At 34.3% G+C, this 18,065-nt stretch overlaps 2 protein-coding genes across 3 annotated transcripts in view; both read right to left on the bottom strand.

The window, feature by feature from the left end:
* The window catches only part of PKD2L2 (polycystin 2 like 2, transient receptor potential cation channel), a 33,546-nt gene extending 33,360 nt beyond the window's left edge, over positions 1-186 (bottom strand). The window contains exon 1 of the mRNA XM_063084557.1: positions 156-186. Coding sequence (XP_062940627.1) covers positions 156-186 — 31 coding nt within the window. The remainder of the gene's footprint in view (positions 1-155) is intronic.
* Positions 187-1,748: 1,562 nt separating this feature from the next.
* Positions 1,749-17,981, bottom strand: MYOT (myotilin). 2 transcript variants are annotated; one of them, XM_063082835.1, is made up of 10 exons: positions 17,848-17,981; positions 14,801-15,367; positions 10,070-10,244; positions 9,079-9,183; positions 6,531-6,577; positions 5,804-5,936; positions 4,541-4,748; positions 3,156-3,321; positions 2,592-2,725; positions 1,749-2,377 (listed from the first exon to the last, which is right to left on the bottom strand). In XM_063082835.1, exons 2-10 carry the CDS (start codon positions 15,154-15,156, stop codon positions 2,205-2,207), a joined length of 1,497 nt encoding a protein of 498 aa, XP_062938905.1. In that variant the 5' UTR covers positions 15,157-15,367; positions 17,848-17,981; the 3' UTR covers positions 1,749-2,204. The 2 variants fall into 2 exon arrangements, with proteins under 2 accessions (XP_062938905.1, XP_062938912.1); XM_063082842.1 differs by lacking the exon at positions 14,801-15,367 and having other exon boundaries at positions 17,848-17,978.
* Positions 17,982-18,065: the final 84 nt, after the last annotated feature.

Raw genomic sequence — 18,065 nt, 5'->3', positions numbered from 1 at the left:
CCTCTTCGCTTCTCCAGGGGAGGTTGTGAGGGCTAAAAGTGTCGGCAGTCATATCTCTCACATGAATACGGATTTAGGGCAACAGAGTTCCTTCCAGCGGATGTGGACTTGCCAAATCGTCCCTGCCCCACCCACTGCCTAGGAACACCCCTCACCGCCTCGGTGCCATCGCGAAGCCTCGGCCATGGTGGACCTGAACCACACCGCCCGTTCATCCACCCCGGGCCTGCCGCGCTTGCGCGATAGTCTCGCGGCACGCGCTTCCTAGCTCATGCGCCTGCGCGAGCCCTCCCGCTCCTCCAGGAGCGCCCGCTGCGCGGCAAGGCGCAAGTGCGCGTGCGCAACGAGGACCCTCTAGAAGCGCTTCGCCTGAGGCGGCTTGGGCATTGCGGCGGTTGTCACTTGCAGAGGGCCAATTTCTGGGACAAACCTGGCTTTGGGCTTAAAAACCGTAGTAATAATTATAACGGGCTTCTCTTTCTTGAATACCTTTAACATTTATCGCCTTGTTTAGTTTCCACATCCACTTCCCTAAAAGGTAGGTATTTCTGTCTTCATTTTAGGTCTGAAGAAACCGAGACTCTGAGAGATTAAATAATTTACCCAGAGTTGGGGCAACATCTGCTGGATGCCAGAGCCGGAATGCCTAACCGTGACTACACGCTGCCGCTTCTACTTGCAGAAAGTGGTTGTTATTAACCAAGAGTTGTTGCTAGGAATAACTTCCATTCTTCTTTCCTCCAACCTTCACATAGAGTTGAAAAAAAAATGAACCTGCTGTGATTATGTAAAAAGGTAGGATAAAACAGTAGTGCTTGGGAGCCCAGACCCATATATGGCCCAGGAGCTTTGCAAAGATGACAAAACGTTTGTAAAATAAAGCAGCTATATAGAAAAGGCCAAATTTGGCTGAAAATTAAGGCAGCCAAAAAGACCTCCAGGCTGTAAGAAAGGAGGGATTCTTATGTTGATAAAAAGGAAAATAAAACGGAATTCAGTCCAAAGACCCCAGGGCAGCCTGCAAAGAAAATTGTTTTAAAAGTAAAAGATGAGGCCATTTTTGTTATTTCCCTGAAAGAGATGTAGAGTGATGTTAATAAATGCCATTTTATAATACAGATAAAAAGCAAAACTAGGCCACGCAGTAGGAGGGTGGGTCATCGTTGATAAGTGGAATAGGAGACCCTAGCAAAAGGCCCACAGCCAGTCCAGAGCCCAAAGAGAAAGAAAGGGCTACTGTCCTAGCTTAACGGTAGTTTAACGAAAGGATTTGTGCCTTCCTGTTCTTGGACTCTCAGATGTTCACAAAATTATGCTTCCTAATGTAACAGGTTATCTGAACTTGAAATTGCTGGAGGAAAAACACCCAAATATAGGTATTCAAATTTATATTAAATATAAGAATTAAGCAGATGACCTCTAAAGACTATTCTTATTTCATTGAGCTCAATAGACTCAAAGATTTTGAAGAATTAGAGACCTATTTGATTAAAACAAAATCACAAATTCAGGAGAGATTCAGTCATGATTTAAGTTACTGTGGTTGCCTTTGAAGTGCAAATCATGGAGAGTCTAGCTCAGTTTCAGGAGGAATTGACTGAATTGTAAGTGAGCTTCACACTGTTCTAGAACATAATATTTTGCCCTTTTGGAACTTGTTATTTATAGGTTTTGCTGAATGTTGCTTAATATACAAAAAGCAGGAGTTTTATTTTAAAGATCTAGACTTTTGTGAAGAGGAGACAGTGTTTTTTAAATATTTGAATTTTATTCTCTTTTGACATAAAACTATGAAACACTCAGATGATCTATACCAGGTTAGTATTCCTGTAAGAGAAAATGGGTAGAACAGCATTTAGAAAGCAGTACCAGTAAACCTTATTACAAGCATTAGATATGTTTAAAAAGTTGATGTTAATTCATACCCTATAATTAAGTGTGTACGAGTTAGATGTTAAAATTTTGTATTTTAAGATGGCTGTCTTCACTTACAAATTCATATACTCAGATTTTCTGTAGGCTTCACAAATCAGAGAAATTGAATGTGCAAGAGTCAAAGGATAAATAATATTATGAATATATATTAGCTATGTTACCTAATTAAAGGCATAATCTGTTAATATAGCTATGGATTTATTTCAAAAATATAATTGAATATATTACTAATAGTGTCATTGTTGTGTTTTCCAGTGTCGGTAAAGTCATTAAAGTTCATCACTTTCATAGAGTCCAGATTGAGCTGCCAGACGCTGAAACTCTCCTTCTGGGTTAAAAGCTTGTTTCACATTCAAACCTCTCCCGTTAAGTGCTAAGTATTTGCTGAAAGTTGGTCGAACACGTAACTGCTTGGGAGCTGGAAGAGTTTGCTTTTGATGGGCTGAAATAGATCAAATAAAAGTTAATTCAGAGAACCTGTTCTAAACAAATTGTTGCACTAGGTGTTCATTTTCAGACAGAAGAGAAAAGAAAAATCAAAACAGAATATGTATGGAGAAAATCCCTCAAATTTTATACTATGCAGGAATTTGCATTTTTAATTTAATCTTCCTAGTTAAAATTTTTGTAACACTTGGATTGATAGTGTGGCATACCTGTAACATCTAATCTTGTGTTACATGTGGTCACTCCGGCTTCATTAACTGCAGACACAGTGTACCACCCAGCATCTTTCTTGTTTACATCTTTTATCAATAAAGTAACTCTTCCAGCATTATCGTGATATAAGCTAAAAAAATTTTTTTTAAAAAAATGAAGGTAGAGAGATTAATTTTCCTGTGCAAGTTTCATTAAGTGAAATTTCTGACCTACAGAGTCATGCTTATAAGAAGAAAAAGAAGAATTTAAAAATTTCTAGGTTGTGTCTAGTCATTGCGAAATACTTACTGGTTTTCTTGAATTAAACATCCCTCCTTAAACTTGTTTACGGTGTTTATTTCCTTGAGCCATTTTTCTTTATTGTTAGTAAAAAGGTAAATCCTAGGCTACTTTATGCCTTACATTTCTGATTAGTGGAATCTGGCTTAATGAAGTTTTATTATATGTTTTAAAAACTAGACAAATTGATATTATAATTGCATGCTACATATAATGTATGTTAAAGTATAACTGGATTCATCCGTATAAACTATAGGTAAGTCTAGAAGTACTTATCCTACCTTATTCGGTCAGTGTTGAATTGTACCATTTCATTATTTCTTTTCCAGAAAAGCTTTGGTGGCGGTATAGCCGAGATCTGGCATTCTAGTTTCACCGAGTCGCCCTCAAAAACCTTTTTGCTCTGTGGTTTGTAGATAAACATGGGTGCTCTTTTATGTTCTTTTGCTACATATTAATAAAAAAATTCAAGAATTTGAAATGTAAGAATGATATTAAATCCAATGAAAGTATTATAAAATTTGTATGTTGATATTAAAGTTTTAAAAAACAACAATAGGATTGGAAACTTTTTTTTGTTTTTGTTAAAATAATATCCAATACTATTTTACTATACCATTCAGAGTTCTAAAACAGAGTTCATTGAATTTATAATCATGTTTCATATTCTGATTTATCATCTCATCTGTAGGGAGGCAGCTTGAGTGGTGGAAAGAATACCAGACAACTAGGGTTCGAATACTCTCTTGGCCGCATGAGCCGTGTCGAGTGAATTTTAAATCATGTGTGTGTGTGTGTGTGTGTGTGTGTGTGTGTGTGTGTGTGTGTGTGTGTATGTTTTTTATTCCTAGCTTACTACTTGTTCCCTTATATTGACCCTCAGTATATCATAGAATAATCTTAGGGATTTTTCATTGATTGGGTAGAATGCAAACCCAAGAAAATTGTTTATCCTTTAACCTGATCAAGATCTTATATAGTAAACAGTAAATTATAGCAAAATGTCTCTTATGCAATACACCATGGCTTAAATCATTACAAATGTGTTATATTTAAAGCACTTAAATTGTAAAAATTTTAAACCAGAGACCAGTTTCATAAGAACTGTCCTACTAAGGACAAATCTGATATGAGTTTTGTCATACCTGTTTTCTAAAGCAAGTACGCATGTTTTTGTTATAATTAGAGACTAGTTTCCTAGTAAATATAACATAGTCTAAGGCTAAGTTGATGTTTATTCTTCAGTTTTGAACTATGCATTTGTATAATTATGAAACAATGTGTGAAAACATGAGTCAGATTGATTATTTTAGATGGTAGACCAGAGAAATGATTAGACTAAGTTTTTCACTTTGAGACCCTATAGTTATGTCTAGAATTGATTATACTACTTTATTTAGTCTGTCTAAAATTATACAATTTCTTTATTTCCTTTCCAGAAAAGCTCTGGTGGTAGATCTGCCATAGTTTCACTGACTTTTCCCCAATAATGTTTTTGTTTGTTTGGTTTTTTTGTTTTGTGGCTTGTAGGTAAAAATTGGCATTTCACTAGGTTGTGTAGACATTAACCTTAACTATGAAGTCCTTGGACTTTTCTTTTTAAAATTCTTTTTCTTTTTCATTGCTGGATTTTAAGGAGCTCTCAAGGATTTCTTTGGATGCTTACCAAGGACATCCAGCTGCACAGTAAAGGTGGCTTCTCCTGCTCTATTCTTGGCAACACATGCATAAGCCCCTGCATCTGAAGTTCTGACCACTTCAAAGATGAGTGAATGAAAACCCTTCTCAGACACTATCATTTTGTGCAAATCATCTGATTGAACTGGTCTTCCGTTTAGATACCATGACACATCAGGAGCTGGCAGTCCACTCACCTTGAAACAAAAATACAAGGAGATGACAGAATTTTAAGGTATTGCATTGCTGGAACCCATTTCTTCATTTATGAATTTTAACAATTCCAGTATCTGAGTGGGTTTGTGATTGAAAATGCAAAGCAAGAGCTCAAAAATGTATTTATAATTTTTAAAACAAAACAGTAGAAATTAAACCCTTGAAATTAATGTAGTATTTTCAGACTATCTTAAGTCACATTTAGCTCTTTCACATGCAACCTCAGGTTCTTTAAGTTCTCTTAATTACAATATTTAGAATATTAATTTATGTTATATTGGTCTCCACAAGGAATATGGAAGTCATATGGCTTTTCTGGCTAATCGTGACTGCAAATGAAATCCCAGAGGCACATGTACATGGGGCTTGCTGATCTAATGAATAACTTGTCTAAAACAGTGTTCTTGAGCTATAATTTAGTATATAAATGGCAGTTTGTTAAATGTTTTATACTTGTATAAACCTTAACAATTAAATGTAGTTAGTATTAAGTCTTAACACTAACTTCCATTCATAAGGAATCAGAAAAACGTTTTACAAGAAAGAGTTCCCCAAAATGAGGATACTAAAAATGTGGACTCTTCTAGAAAGCTATTCTAGCCTGAAGAACTTTTCCAGGCCAAGAAAAAGCAGGATGGCTTGAATTTCTTGGTGGAGGAGAATTAGAGAGGCATTCTACTTTAGAAATCCTATTGTTGTGATAGTTTCACTTACACAATATATTTAACAGGTATATCTATTTACTCAGTTAATTTTCATAAATGTATGATGTATGTATATTTGTTATTCCTGTTTTACAGATGTGGAGACAAAAGCACAAAGAGGTTACATGAGTTGTCTAAGGTTACATGGTTGAAACGTGGCAGAGCCAGGATTCAAACCCTGCTCAGCTTTGCTCCAGAATCTGTGTTCTTATCCATTGTACATACTGCTTTTCAAGCTATGTGGCAAGCTATGAGGTAGGAAGAGGATATTTTTCAAAACTTAGTTATCCCATTGTTAATTTCCCCCCAGTACTTTTGAATTCTTCTCTTACTTTGAAGTCCATTCTGCAGAATCTTCCTTCTTCAATTGACATGTTCTCTGGCACTTGAAGGAAACGTGGTGGGTAAAATTTCTCCTGGATTGCATCCTGATCATTCACATCTCCCCTTGAGGATGATCTACTTCTACAAAAATATTTTAATAATAACTATGCATAAATGTTGTCATTGCTTTTACTTTCACACAAATATAGTTTATCCATCAAATTTGAAAACTCGGAGTCTACTGTTTGATCTGATAGTGTAAAAACAATGGATAGAAACCTTAGGGCTATCTTTAGATATGGCATATTTGATGACTATTAGAAATAACACTCTAGAAACATCTGGTACAAAGTGTACATCTTTTTTTTCTTTTTTACAGTGCCATGAATTGATGAAGAAGCTGATCTGTTAAAATACAGAGTACCCATAGATTTTCTTATCATCTGCAAAGATTGTATTTTTAGAATTGGGTTTCATTGTCATGAGAAGGTTGTTTAACATGGAAACATGGTTCTGGCTTATTTGATCAAAGTATTTAAAAAACTTCCTCTGAGATAGTTCTGACAATTAACATAAAAATTTTGATCATCATCTCAAACATTAGAAAATTCACATTGTGTTTTTAAAAAGGTATGTAGTGAGCTTGAGAGCTCACTTTAAGAGCTTACATTTTTAAGCTGAAGATGTTTTAGGTAGCAAAACATATATATTTTTAAGAAATTTAAAAAATTTTACCTTACTTGTGATGCAGGAACTTGTAGTCGTGCATGTTCTGAGTTGTGCTGTTTGAAATTAAAACAAAGTGATAATATTAACATGCAGTTGTTAACTTGAAATGAAGCAGAATTAAGTAGTTATAGTTGAAAGAAACATTTCTATTTTGTATATATTTGTATAGTCATGGTTAGTTCTATATAGTCAGCTTTTAAACATTTAAAATATAATTTACTAACCTACTACTACTGTAGCAAGAAATCCTCAGAATTAATAGGACTATTCAACAGGTACTATTTATGAAAATTAGCTAAAAGTGGAATTGATAGTGGTTCATTTTTCAGATGACTATTTTATGATAAAGTATGGTGTGTCCTCCTGGTGTATTTGAAATGGGAGCACATAGTACAGATTGTCCTTTAGTAATACAGGAATAGACATGAAGTCATTTGTGTTGGCAGTAGAAACAGGGTATCATATCTACTGCTCAAATGTGGCACCAACAGCAGTATACACATATTAGACTGGAAAATACTTCTCTTTTTAACTTGCGGCACAGAATGCTGTTGGACATCATGGAAGACGTGTAGAGCTATGAAAAACCTTTGAAAAACAGCATTCATTATATCCTCTTTAACCAAGGTATATTTAATTTAAGAAAACATCTTTTAAGATTTATATCTGAGCACCAGAAAATTATTTCTATTTGAGAATAAAATCAGGAACTGATGAAAATTATAATTAATTGATTGATTAAATATTTAATGCCTATTCTGTGTATTTCAATGTGCTCGGCATAGTGCAAGATACAAAGAAGTGGAAAGTATAGTCCCAACCCAAATATCTGAAATACATCTGTATAAAAACAAAGAAAATTTGACTACAAATAATTTATTTTGGGAGAAATCTGTTTAGTTAATGTATTTTGTCATTTTAAGACAATAGTCTTTGGCTGGCCGGTTGGCTCAGTTGGTTAGAACTCCACCTCGTAACACCAAGGTCAAGGGTTTGGATCCCTGTGCCTGCCAGCCACGAAAACCAAACAACAACAACAAAAAACAGTCTTACAACTCTGTAACAATTTTTGGCTAGCCTTAAAGTATTTAATGCAAAAGATGAAAACAACTGGCCAATTCAATGATCAAACAAATCAACTAATTTTTGGGGGGTAAAAAAAATGAAAATAATTGAGCTCAAAATATCCAAATTAAGTTTTTGACTTTTTTGGTTTGAACATGTATATAGTTATATTCAGAGATTTGGTATTTCAGTTATACCACAGTTTGATGACATTTTGTCTTATTTGGGTATAACGTTTGAAGTATACAAAAAAATATAAGATTTATCTTTTTTGACTTCATAATATGTTTCTACTGCTAACTTTTTTCCTGGTACTATCACCTTCATTTTAAGGGTTCTAAAGAATGATGAGAAAAACAATACATCCTTGCCCTTGGAATTACATACTGTGTATTTATAACATAAACTATCATCAATATAACATTGCTTTGAGTAATTTCTCTTACAGAGATGGGTTTATATCTTATTCTTTTTGTAATCTCCCATAACAAGTCCAGAGCCCAGCACACAAGTGGTCCATGTAAATCAGCTAAATGAATGAATGCATGAACTGTTCAGTAGCCAAAAAGGAATTTAATAGTTTTCTTTTCAGTTTCTAGTTCTTGCTCTGCTATAACTTGCTCCATCCTTTTTAGGAGGTCTAGTTGGATTTAACAGAAACAAAAATCTTACTTTCAGTTTTCTATACTTGGAAACTTGCACTCCTTGAGTTCCTAGTTTCATCCCTTTGGCTCCCAGTTTCTTGTGGACTTTTTGGGAGGGAATGAGAGGTAACTCCGGAAGAAGGAAAGAGCAATAACACTTCAGTCTACCTCTCCAACTGGACATTTCTCTTCGGGTTAAGTTTACTTGTTAAAATCAAGTTGGTCAGGCACAAGCCTGTGGCATATTCATTTTATGCCCCCCATAAAGTTAATCCCTTCTTGGAGAGGAATCTTTTGTTCATTTTAGAGCCATTACTCATATGGGTTTTTTTTTTTTTGCTGGTTTGTTTTAGTAAGAAGCATTTTTGAACACAGGAACATGACAAAAGGAATTGGATGTTTCAGTAGTACAATGAATATATTTTAAAACATTCAAATGATAAATGGCTTATGAGAAAAGGTTATAATTACTTTGGTTTAGAGTTTTAACTTCTGTCCTGTTAAAGATTCACAACTTATAAATCCTCTGTTCATGTAGATATTATAGAAAGAGTCATAGGTCTAACCAACCCCTAACTATCCAGATAAAAAGTGATGCCATTAACTTTCTGGTGTTTTGACTTTGTGACATTTCAGATGCAGATATTTGAACTGCTAGAAAATGCGTAAAATATTAAATTTATATATACATATATTTGGCTCATCTTGGCCTTTGTATATCTAATGGAGAATGAAAGTAATTAACTTTTATTTCAAATGCTATTTATAAGCATTTAGAAAAGCAGACATTTAAAAATCGCATAGAATAAAAGTGATCCAGTTAGATAAAGATTATTTTCATTTACCTGTGGTGAATCTTGTGCATCACTGTCATTTTGAGCTTGAAACACAGCAGCTGCATTCTGTGGTCCTAGCAATCTTCGAGCCATCTTCTCCTCATATGTTAGCCGCTTTAAAGAAATAAGTCATTAAGGAGATAGGAGTGAGATTTAATAAAAGGTGTTTGTACAGATTTACTTTAAAATTACCACTCTAAGTCAGAACTTTCAAAGAAGTATAGTGCTATTTATTGAATTATAAATAGACTGTTTTTTTAAAAAAGCCTTTCTTTCATTCAAAGCATTTTCCTTCCATTCTAGTACGTCTTCCCTCATCTATAATAAAGATTCTCTTAGGCTTTCTTTTTGCTCCTAAGAAAGGCAGGCATAATCACCCTTAAATAAGGCTCTCCCAAGTAGAGGGAAATTCTTTCCCTTCCTCCTTGTTGTGCATGTTCCGATCTGGTCTGTTTTTGTATATAGTACTACACATCCTCACATTCAGAAATAACTTTTATGAAATAAACACTGAATATTTGACTGTACTAATTTATGACTGATATGCAAAATGTATTGGAATTAAAGGCATACAGTACTGTTTCAAAGATAAGTAACTAATAACACAATGTGCACAGTAAGAGCTACATAATAAGAATTATAGCTATAATTATTTGTCCATCAGTATTATACACCAAAGTATGTGAAGAAATTAGGTTGATAGTATTTCCCATTAGTTATTTGGCCAACAGACATATTTTATGAGAGGGAAGTGCTTAAAACAGGAAATTTTCATTAATCATTCAGGTTGATTTTTTCATTTGCTGCTTTTACTGCTGAAAACCAAGAGGTGATTTCATGCAGACTGATACGGAATAGGACCCAAATATTCCTTTTTTCAGATGATCCTACTCTTTGTTGATTATATGGACATAAATCTGTGAGACAGAAAAAACTTTCTAATTGAAATTAGATTTTATAATTTAATTGGCCTTTTGTACAAAATAGACTTCTTGCCCACTTGATTTCCGTTATGAAGAAGGGTGTCCTTGCATTTCAACTTTCTCTCCAAATCTTGAATCAAAGCTTCTTTTGATCCTTGTATTTCATGGTCAGGAGTCCTTGGTGTGGGCTTAGAATTTGCAGTTTGGGATGGCTTAGCATTGGCAGGTTGGCCAACTGAAGATTGTTGATAGCTTTAAAAAAGAAACAGAAAAAATTTTTTAAAAAAGAAGGTCTTTAAGATGTGGTATCTGAAACAGAATTGGCCTCATTTTATAAGCCACCTTAAGATACATTGAGTTTACCGCTTAGTACTACTAGTATTATTAAAAATACCAATTGCCCTAATAACAGTCAAGAAGGATTTTATAAGAATGGTTACCACCTTTTTTTTTTTCCTTCTTTCTTTTGGATAATGAAAATCAAGAGGCAGGAGGAAAGAAATTTAGACATAAGGAGGATGTCCTTTCTTGAAGGTCTTCCCTAAAGAATATGAGATATGTCTAGATAATAGCAGCTTGAGACTTCTTCCAGTATTACAATTGAATTTTTTAAGTTTGACTTGTGGATACATATTAAGCAGTGGTGTACTTATGGGTGTGAGAGAGCTGGTTTTCAGCATCTCTTCTCAGCTACCTGTGATCTCACGTTATAGTTTGAAATTGGTGGTGGTGGATACGTTTACACCAGGAAAATTGGTTAGTACCACAAATCATGGCTTTTTTCTCCAGAGCTGATTGTTAGACATTTACCAGCACACCACTGGTATTTAGTGAATATTCTATTGTCTTGAGTGCAGTCTACAGTTTACACAGTTTCTGACTTTCCTGTTAATTTCCAATTCTTATTAATTTCATATTCTAGAAAATTCAATTATGCTAGAAAATTAAGTTATATAACAAATAACTTCTAAAGTAATGACAGTTTCTTTAACGTTGCTGAAGTAATTTTTAAAGAAAGAAAGGGATGATTAGAAGAAGAAGGAGAAAGATATATAAACAAAAAATGGAGTTTGGCGAGGGGGAAGCAAATTTGAATAGCTGTTGAAGAGTTTGGTTTAAGTTCTTATTTCAAGTTTTGAGTCTAAATTTTCTTGGCATCTGCCTCTCCCAAAGTTCCCCTGTTCATTCTGATAGATGACAGGGGCAGTATTTAGGGAATCCTGTGTTTTGGGATCTGTTAGGTAGCTCACACTCTTCACAGTGCCTTATTCAGTTTTTACCTATCTTGTTTATTTAGGTCCTCACAGGGGCTAGCTTATATCGATCTATTTAATGTGGGAAAACTGGCTGCTGCCCTCAATGAATAGTTTACTATTAGTATAATAAACATTCTCCATTTATCCAGATGAGACAATCTTGGTCTCTTCTCTGACATGTTCTTATCCAAATATTCTCAAGGATCATTAAAAGTACTTGTGAGCTAAGAGGAAATGAATCTCCTGAGTGGAGCCAGGGTTTTAACTTTTGCTGGCTTTGGGGACTTGGTTAGTAATCACTAAATTGTACACATACTGAAGAAAAAAAAGATATTGTATCATTTATATCAACTAACACAAAACACTGGTATAGGAGATACTACCAGTTGAATGAATGAATGTTTTTCATTTGTTCAAGATATTTTGTATCAAAAGTCGATGATACACATTTCCCCTCTTTACATTTCAGATCTTCAGATTTTCATAGTTGTCTATATTTGTCTTCAACTGAAGTCTGATCTGTTTAGTCAGGTAAATAGCAAAACTGCGTATTTAAATAAATAGTGAGATTTAAAAAAAAAAGATTGAATTCCTTTGTTTTTATAGATTTCATTTTTCTTCACCTGTATTAAATTATAATAACCTTTTGGGTTTTTTAAATGCTACTTTACTGTCTTTATAAAAGTCATGCATGTTTGTTAAAGTGGATTAGTATTAAATAATAAAGTTTGCTGTTTTTTTTACTTTCTTTTTTTGGTCTGCTGGCTGGTACAGGGATCTAAACTCTTGACCTTGGTGTTAACAACACTACTCTCTAATCATCTGAGTAACTGGCCAGCCCCAAATAATTATGTTTTAAGACTGTCATAATATATCTATGAAACCCGAAAGATTATCAAAACCAAGCTTGAGAATCACTAATGTATATGTGACCTCATCAGTTTATTCACTGAATACCCCCATTATTCCCTTACTATTAAGCCATCTAAATTAGGATTTGATACCTGCTCCTATGTTTAAACTAATACTCGTATTATACTTGTACACTGCTTTATAGGTCTTTTTTCCCTTGTCATTAGTTTTTTTTTTGACTAGAAAGCTGGTTTATTTATTTATTTATTTATTTATTTTTAATTTTTTTAAAAAAATTTTATTTTGTCGATATACATTGTAGCTGATTATTGCTCCCCATCACCAAAACCTCCCTCCCTTCTCCCTCCCCCCCCCAACAATGTCCTTTCTGTTTGCTTGTCATATCAACTCAAATAATTGTGGTTGTTATATCTTCTCCCCCCCCCCCCGGTTTTTGTGTGTGTGTGTGTGTGTGTGTGTGTGAATTTATATATTAATTTTTAGCTCCCACCAATAAGTGAGAACATGTGGTATTTCTCTTTCTGTGCCTGACTTGTTTCACTTAATATAATTCTCTCAAGGTCCATCCATGTTGTTGCAAATGGCAGTATTTCATTCGTTTTTATCATTAGTTATCTAAATCCTTAATTTTGTTACAGACCAGAAAACCGAGTCACTGAGCAGGTAAGGTACTTGCTGAATGTCACAGTGCAAGCTTTTTGGAAGGAATAATTAAAGAGTTCCTCTCAATTTCCAGTCTGTGGTTTGATCAACTGAATAAAATGTTTGCTTAAGGGCTTCCAACAGATGAAAAGCTAAATAAAGCTTTCAGATTCTTCTAGGTCAGAATCCAAGGGATTATTTTAGAAGACAGAGCAAACTTGAGCCCATCATAACAATGAGGGAGATGAGTTGTGCCCAAATGTTCAAAGGGTCAGGGCTTTCCACCATGTACAGCTGGACATGGAATGAGTATCAAGTAGCTATGGGAAGATTAAAAGAGTTATCTATAGTTGCTGAAAATGGAACAGCTAAAGCTAGATCTTTGATCTCTGGTTTGGGGACCTCCTGGGCTTTATCTCTCATTCTTTCCATTTTTGCCTTTCTTCCTCTCATTTTACATTTGTGCACAGAGCCAGGTACGTGGTTTCGGCTCAGTGGATATTTGTTGGATAGATTTCTTTTCTGGGCAGGAATTTGGAAAAAAGATTTGGTCTTTACTAGGAAAAATATTATGGTCAGAAAACGTTATTTTAGATTTAAAAATGCTCATGTAGGGTGGAGAGGAATGGGTAAAGGGGCATGAAAACCAACTACAATGTATATTGAAAAGCAAAATAAAAAAAATGCTCATGTAGGAAATTTGGAAATAATAGAAAGTGAGATGGAAAAATGATCATATGGGTAAATGTAACCAAGAAAGATCTACAATGTATGATATAGGTATATTGGGAATTTGTGGAGGAAGGGACAGAGAGAGTTTTTCTTGAAGGCATATTTTAAAGTATTAGGTCAAGCCTCATAGGATGCTGTTTTTGTAGGTCAAAAACAGTTGACTATCAGCCATTTCAAATGGTTCAGCCTAATATCTGTAGGATTCTAATAAATGTTTTTGGCTTTACTGATTTTTATTTTTAAAAATATTGAAAAGATTTCTTTGTAAGTTGAATTGCCATAGTCAGTTCAACTAGGTTTCGTGAGTTGTCACCAGTAATAGGAATTTCTAAAAAAATTAGCCTCTAGAGAAGACAGAAAAATTAGCAAGAGTTTCTGTGAATGTGTCAGTAAGCTTGTAACAAAACATATTCCATCAGACAAATTTTGAGATGCCTCTGATTTAATTCTCTGATGTTCTAGCCAGCAGAGGAACAGGAAAACTGATAGCCCTAAGTGTGCATAAGCATAAAGTATTCAGTTCATGTTTTAAAAAAAGTACAACTACTATGTCCTTCTTCGTATCAGGTTCTCTTAGGACAGTGCTAGGGCTATGGAAATAGTACATGCTTGCATAAGGCTGCAGGTATTCTTTGCTGTGTTTAGATTAGCCCAACCAATTTGAACAAGGTATGGTTTTAATTACCAAAGGAAACCTAAAGGTCATAAGCCTTCATCTATTCAAGCCTTCCTCTTTCTGATCATAGTCAGGAAATTCATACACGTGAGTATATGAATCCTAGATTTTCTTTATTTGTTAACTTAAAATTATTTTTAGCCAAATGGATATTCAGGATTAGAGGGGAAAATGGATAGGAAGAAAAGACTAAGACTGAGAAGAAACTTAATAGCCTTTGCTTATGTGGAAGGAAATCCTATCTGAAGAAGAGCAGACAGGTGTTCATCTCAGCTGAGTCCAGAATCAGAGGAATTAAATTTACAGTGTGAGGAACTTAGCTTAGAACTAAAGTTCATTGTTCTTGGGTATGTTAGAAATCTATTTTTTTCAAATATGGAAAAAACAGGTTAGTAATTGTATAGGGTAATAGGTGGTCTGGGTTTAGATCAGCCTGGACACTGGAGAGTGGGTCAGATAATCTCTTATTGCCAGTACCCTGCTTTGATGTGTTCTGGAAGAATTATGGAATGAGACAATTATGGAATGTAACATTGCCTTTTTAGATAGTAAAGAATGAACTGCAGCATACCCCCAAAACTCCTCAGATATAAGCCCACTGTGCATGCATCATATAAAAATTCACTTACTTGGATTCCACAGTGGAAGGGATTTTACTGCTACTGTAATCAGGCTGTGATGGTAATATGGAGCTGAGGAAGCTGGCTGGGGACTGGTTATAGGTGGCTGTAACCCTTTGGCCAGGGTTGGCACCAGGAAGCTGCTGGGGAGAAGCAGGGATGGCAGAGGAGGACATGGTGATATGAGAGCTCATTGTTGAGGAGGCAGAAAATCTTTGCTCTGTGCATTGGCGGGGCTGGATGGTAATGGAAGACTGTTTGGTCTGGCTAGAGAAGCTGGGTGTTTCTGGTCCGGGAGGCTGCAGTCTGGATCCACATGGGTTTTGGGACTGGATAAAGTGTTTTGGACGTTCGTAGTTAAACATGCTTAGGTGGTATATGGAAGATGAAGGCAAGTTAGTACTATAATGATTTCTTCCTGGAAGGATAGGGTCCTGAATTTGGGGCTGCAAGCCTGGTATTATGGAAGGTCGCAAGAAATCAGAAGCAGCTTTGGTCTGCCCCTCCTTGTTGAGATCTTGAGAATACTGTGCTCCTGGCTTTGATGGAATGGGCTTCTCTTGAAAAATATTGTTCCTTCAAAAGGAGAAAATAATTAAGTAACAATATTTGCTTAAACAACAATACTGTTTATTTATTTGACTTCTTTAGGACCGTATATACTTTTTTTTTTTTTTTTTAGCTTATGTGCTTTTAAGGTTTCTTCAAGGTGGAACTTTCCTGGCTTCTAGACTTTCCTTTCCTTTATCTCTGTCTTTGTACAAATAACTTTTCCTCTCAGAATAAGAAAAAGGATTTATTAGGGTTTGTTTGTCCCTGGGTGAAATCATGGTCAGGGGCTTCAAAGTGTAGGAGAACAAAGTTGAGTTTTCCAAGTGCTTATTATGAAAAGAAATTCTGTGATGATGCTTGTGTGATAGTTTTATGGTCTCATGATTAGCTTTTGCTCATAGGCTGCAATTTCATTAACCACAGAGATTTAATGATTTAAAATTAATAGCAGTTAAATATATATAACATGTCAACTTCCATTCAGTCTGAATTCTTCTTATTGCTCATCAAAACAGATCAACAGCTCTTCTTATATGCCAATTAATCTATATTCTGATGGTTTCTGATGAATAATATCTTGGTAAACCAATGGAGGCAATATGATTCTTTGGTAAAGAACATTACTTTAATGTTCATATTTACTCCTTTTACTTTTTATTTTCACTGCCTTTTTTCTTTCTTTGATTCCAAATTGACCATAATACCGAATTAATTAAGGAATAACTAAGTGTGTGTATAATATATGGTACAGAGTGCATTTCAGAGCCATTTGTAAATTTAAAAAATTATTTTTAGATTATACTTTCTAGTTATGGGTATTGATGTTCTTTTAATTATTTAGAGTTTTTTTTCTTGTTTAGTATGTACTTTAGACTAATTTTGAATTTGTTTTTACCTCTTCTTTCACTTTTTCTTTTCAAATGGCAAACAGGAAGTATAAAAGTAAATAAGGCACCTATGAAGCTAGTCTATGCCTTACCAAGAAAAGATGGGTGCCATTTCTCTGCATTGATCCTCCTGCCTTCCTACAGTAGATTCCCATTTTTCCTTAGATGAATTGTTTACCACTAAAATTAGCTTTGAAGGATTAAATTTGCCTCTGATTTTTTCCATTAGGCAAACCTAAGTAGGACTATATATAGACATTACACACAAGGATGACCCCTATGAACTTTAACATTGATCCTATTTGTATTCAAAATAGATCATTTAATTCAAAATACATTTAGTTTGTTTCACATAGTATAAGTGAACACTGAGATAATAAGTCAAACTTTTAATTAAAAAATTAACCAAGCTGTTTATTATTGAAACAAAGTCTTGTAATTATTTAAGTTACTAGCTTAAAGAAAATATTGTTAATGAAACTTTTCCAGACCAAACAACTTCGTTCTAAAGTTGTGTATGTAGTTTAGGGTTAAATTAAAACTTAGCAGTTTTAGAAAAGAACAAAAATGCAACTAAAGAGCCAAGAGAAAGACTATTGAAAAGAACACTTAAAAATTATATATTTCTTAATTTCAAGTTTATGAATACAAACACATTCATCCAGAGTGCATTTTAGAAATGAACTACCTTAGGACTTTACATTTTGGGGGAAAGACATTCAGAAGGAGGGCTTCGACTCTATTTCAAGGTCAGTAGTATTATATTTATGGGTTTATTCATTCAGTTGCAGAATTTAATCCAGAGTTTGGTTCCTAAATTCCTTGCTGGGCAAGCAAATTATTCAGACTTTTTTCAAATAGCAAGGATTAGACTGTTTAAGAAATAGCCAGTAAATATTTTCCAAAAAGAGTTTTCTAATTTTCTTTACATATGTTTTCAGAATGTCAACTGTCTTGTACATTTTGGTGTTGGCCTACATTTACTGATATTTTTTAAAGCTCAATTAAAAACACGTTCTTTTGAGTTTCATTTTATCCATGGCTTAACAAAATTTTGTACAGATAACTCTAAAAAGCTTTTCTTCATGTTTGTAGTTACTGTTCAACAATTCAATTCTGTAAGTTCTATTACATGGCAATTCTATAATAAATTCTATTACATTAATTCTATATCAAATTCTATTGTTTTATTCCAAATAATGTTAAATTCCAAAGATTTTATAAATAAAATGCTATTTAGTCTCCTATTTAAAAAAATCTTAACTTTTTTTTCTGTTTCTAATATACCACAGACTTGTACAACAAGACTGATAAAATATTTTGAGGCCCTATAGGACATTATCACAATTACAGTCAGATCAAGTGTCCCTTTTTGAGGAAAAATGATGATTTAAAAATAATGACACACAACTGTCTTTCCCTCTATCCTTTGTATAATGCCTTCTACTTTCAGTGGAATGAATAGGTCACTTTCTCTTTAAATCTTCGTATAATATCATTATGATGTTGTACTTTCAGACTTTTTATCTGAAGATCACCTTTGTACACACTCCTCTAATTTGTATAAAAAACAAAAACAAATCCCTAAACTGTAGCAGGAATAAAGAAGGGACTTACCCGTAGTTCCAGAGGGTGCCAGATGAGTTTAATTCACTGTTGAAGGGAAGGAAGAGGTATCCCCTTCCCTCACAGACTAATCTAGTGGCTCTGTGCTTAGTATTATAGCACCAGTGACTTTTATCAGCTGCCAAACAGTGACATCTGATGTGCTTGCCTGTCCATCTACTTATGCTGGCATGTCAAAGTAAGAGTCCGCAATCTAAACAATATCTCAG

This window comes from Cynocephalus volans, chromosome 2 (assembly GCF_027409185.1).
Source record: "Cynocephalus volans isolate mCynVol1 chromosome 2, mCynVol1.pri, whole genome shotgun sequence".
Taxonomy (NCBI): Eukaryota; Metazoa; Chordata; class Mammalia; order Dermoptera; family Cynocephalidae; genus Cynocephalus; species Cynocephalus volans.
The sequence above is the reverse complement of the archived record's forward strand: the minus strand, read 5'-3'. Positions and strand labels throughout refer to the sequence as shown.